Here is a 2465-nt window from a genome sequence, read left to right as displayed (position 1 = left end):
GGGGGGGGGAGGTGAGAGAGTAAAATATTACGAGAACGAGCTATAAAATCGGAAACTAGACGCTGAGGATCGTGTGTAATATCCCACCACGCCTGCTCTCTCGCTCGGAGCGTTGTGAAGAGGGAGAGGTGCCCGGGACTGGGGTTGAAAGGAAACTCGCCCCTCCAAAGGAAAGGGGGGGAAAAAAAGTTATTTAGCTCCCCTGGTCTCCGAACCGGGCGCTTTGCGGGAGTCGGAGGTCCGGAAAGGATAGAGACTAGCAGCAAGGCTTTGGGATTTGAGCCGCGCTGAAGTTAGAAAGTTGCAAGTGTTTGAAATGGAGCCCTGAGCTCCGTCCGGCGGTGCGGTGACAATGAGCGATCCAGCCGGCCCTGCTTAATCAGATCCCTTTCCCCCCCCCTCCCCCTTCCCTCTGCAATAGGTGAAAAACCATTTAAGTGTGAGTTCGAGGGCTGTGACAGGCGCTTTGCAAACAGCAGCGACCGCAAAAAGCACATGCATGTGCACACTTCCGACAAGCCCTATCTCTGCAAAATGTGCGACAAGTCCTACACGCACCCCAGCTCCCTCCGAAAGCACATGAAGGTAAACGGAGGGCGCCCGGCCTGCGGGCCTGCCCGGGCGGAGGGCGGCGGGGCCGGCGCGGCCGTGCCCGCGGGCGGAGGCCTCCGTCCGCCGCCGCTCTCTATCTCTGCCCGGGTTTTCTCTTGCAGGTCCATGAATCATCCTCGCAGGGGTCCCAGCCTTCTCCCGCCGCCAGCTCAGGCTACGAGTCCTCCACCCCTCCAACCATCGTGTCTCCATCCACAGAAAACCAGACTGCCAGCTCCTTATCCCCTTCCTCCTCCGCAGTCCATCACACGTCCAGCCACAGCACGCTTACATCAAATTTTAACGAATGGTACGTCTAAAACGCTAAAACAAAACAACAACAACAACAAAACACAAACCGAAACAAAAAAAAAAGCCCCAAGCGAGCAAACAAATACCCTATTTAAAGACTCAAAAATAATGGACACTCTGAAATCAAAATTTAAATGAGCAAACAAAAATAAAATGCTGCCAGTAGACCCAGGACTGAGTAAAATGAAGACTTAATTTTTAAAAATATTTTTATTTTCTTTTTTTTTGTCCTCCATTATTTCTCTCTCTCTCTTTTTAAAATTTTTTCCTTTTTTTTTTTTTCCTTTTAATTTTTTTTCCTGACTGTTCTGCTCTGTTCCAAGGCTTGGTAGGCGAAGGGGTTAGTAGAATGCATAAGAAGACAAGGTTACCAGGGCAAATGCCAACTGTGTAGGGCTTCACTGGAAACCACTGATTAGAGATCGCCAACTGCATGTCTGCTCGGGCAGCGGCCTTCCCCCCCATCCCCTCTTGTAAATACAGAATTATTAGCATCAAAAACAAAACAACAAAAAAAGTGTACTGTTTGATTTTGTAAATAGTTATATCGCAAGTTGAATAAGGGGATATGTGGATTTGTGGTCGGAGCGGCGGCGGGGGGGCGGAGGTGGTGGGGGGGCAGAGGGAAGAGGTAGAAATTCAACTATTTGTACTGAATGGCAAGAATGTTCTAGTAAATGTGTATCAAAATGTGAATTACTTTGTATTATTACAGTCTAAACGTCGATCTAACAGAATATTATTGGTATTAATGTGCTTTTTTGTATAAAGTGCAACATTTCGTCCCAAAGTCCAGTCTAAGTAGTGCAGTAAAATGTTGTTACACGTCCTGTCAAGAAATTCGTATAGTGAAAGCCTGGATCTGCGTGTCAAACTGTTACATTTGTTTATGTAAAGTGATATTAAAAAAAAAAAGATATAAACTATATCTGTCCGTTGCTTTTGGCAAATACAAGAACATAATGTATATAAATCCTAATTTCCATATTTATCCGCATGTAAAGGTCCGGTTATACCTGTTACAAGATATTCAATATTTATGGCTAGAAGAATTGGTATGTAAAATTTAGTTTACAGAACTGTTTGGTAACATTTCGTACCTTATTAAAGATTCTTAAATCCCAAGAATTGTGGTAGGAATTCTTATTCACTAAGTCAACCTGCTGCAACTCCTACTAGCTTTAGGATATTAGAATAAAACTGTCCCAGTTTTTCACTGCTTTCCATTATGTCATCACTAAAGCAGCGAAGGTGATATAAATGTGATAAATGAAAGGATCCCTGCTGGCATTACTATAGTGTGTAATTAGTATTTATATCAAAATTTATGAAACAAATTTTCGGCCGCAGTATAATTTAAATGACCTTTGCAGACATAGAATAACAACCATAAAAATAACAGAAATAGATTGCATATGCTACATAAATATTAATGTGGGGAATTGTTACACGAGAAGTGCTGCATTCCAGTCCAACACTGTCCATGAATCTGCATAGACTGGGTCCCTAAATTAAATTAATTCGGATAACATATATTAGGAGATTTAAAACAGAGGAGATTT

At 43.4% G+C, this 2465-nt stretch overlaps 1 protein-coding gene across 1 annotated transcript in view; it reads left to right on the top strand.

Annotated features, from left to right (window-relative positions):
- The window catches only part of ZIC1 (Zic family member 1), a 3981-nt gene extending 1950 nt beyond the window's left edge, over positions 1–2031 (top strand). Inside the window, exons 2-3 of the mRNA XM_039722319.1 lie at positions 422–585; positions 714–2031. Coding sequence (XP_039578253.1) covers positions 422–585; positions 714–911 — 362 coding nt within the window. The 3' untranslated portion in view covers positions 912–2031. The remainder of the gene's footprint in view (positions 1–421; positions 586–713) is intronic.
- The last annotated feature ends 434 nt before the right edge of the window (positions 2032–2465 follow it).

Source organism: Passer montanus, unplaced genomic scaffold (genome assembly GCF_014805655.1).
Source record: "Passer montanus isolate IOZ18808 unplaced genomic scaffold, ASM1480565v1 scaffold48, whole genome shotgun sequence".
NCBI classification, from domain to species: domain Eukaryota; kingdom Metazoa; phylum Chordata; class Aves; order Passeriformes; family Passeridae; genus Passer; species Passer montanus.
The sequence above is the reverse complement of the archived record's forward strand: the minus strand, read 5'-3'. Positions and strand labels throughout refer to the sequence as shown.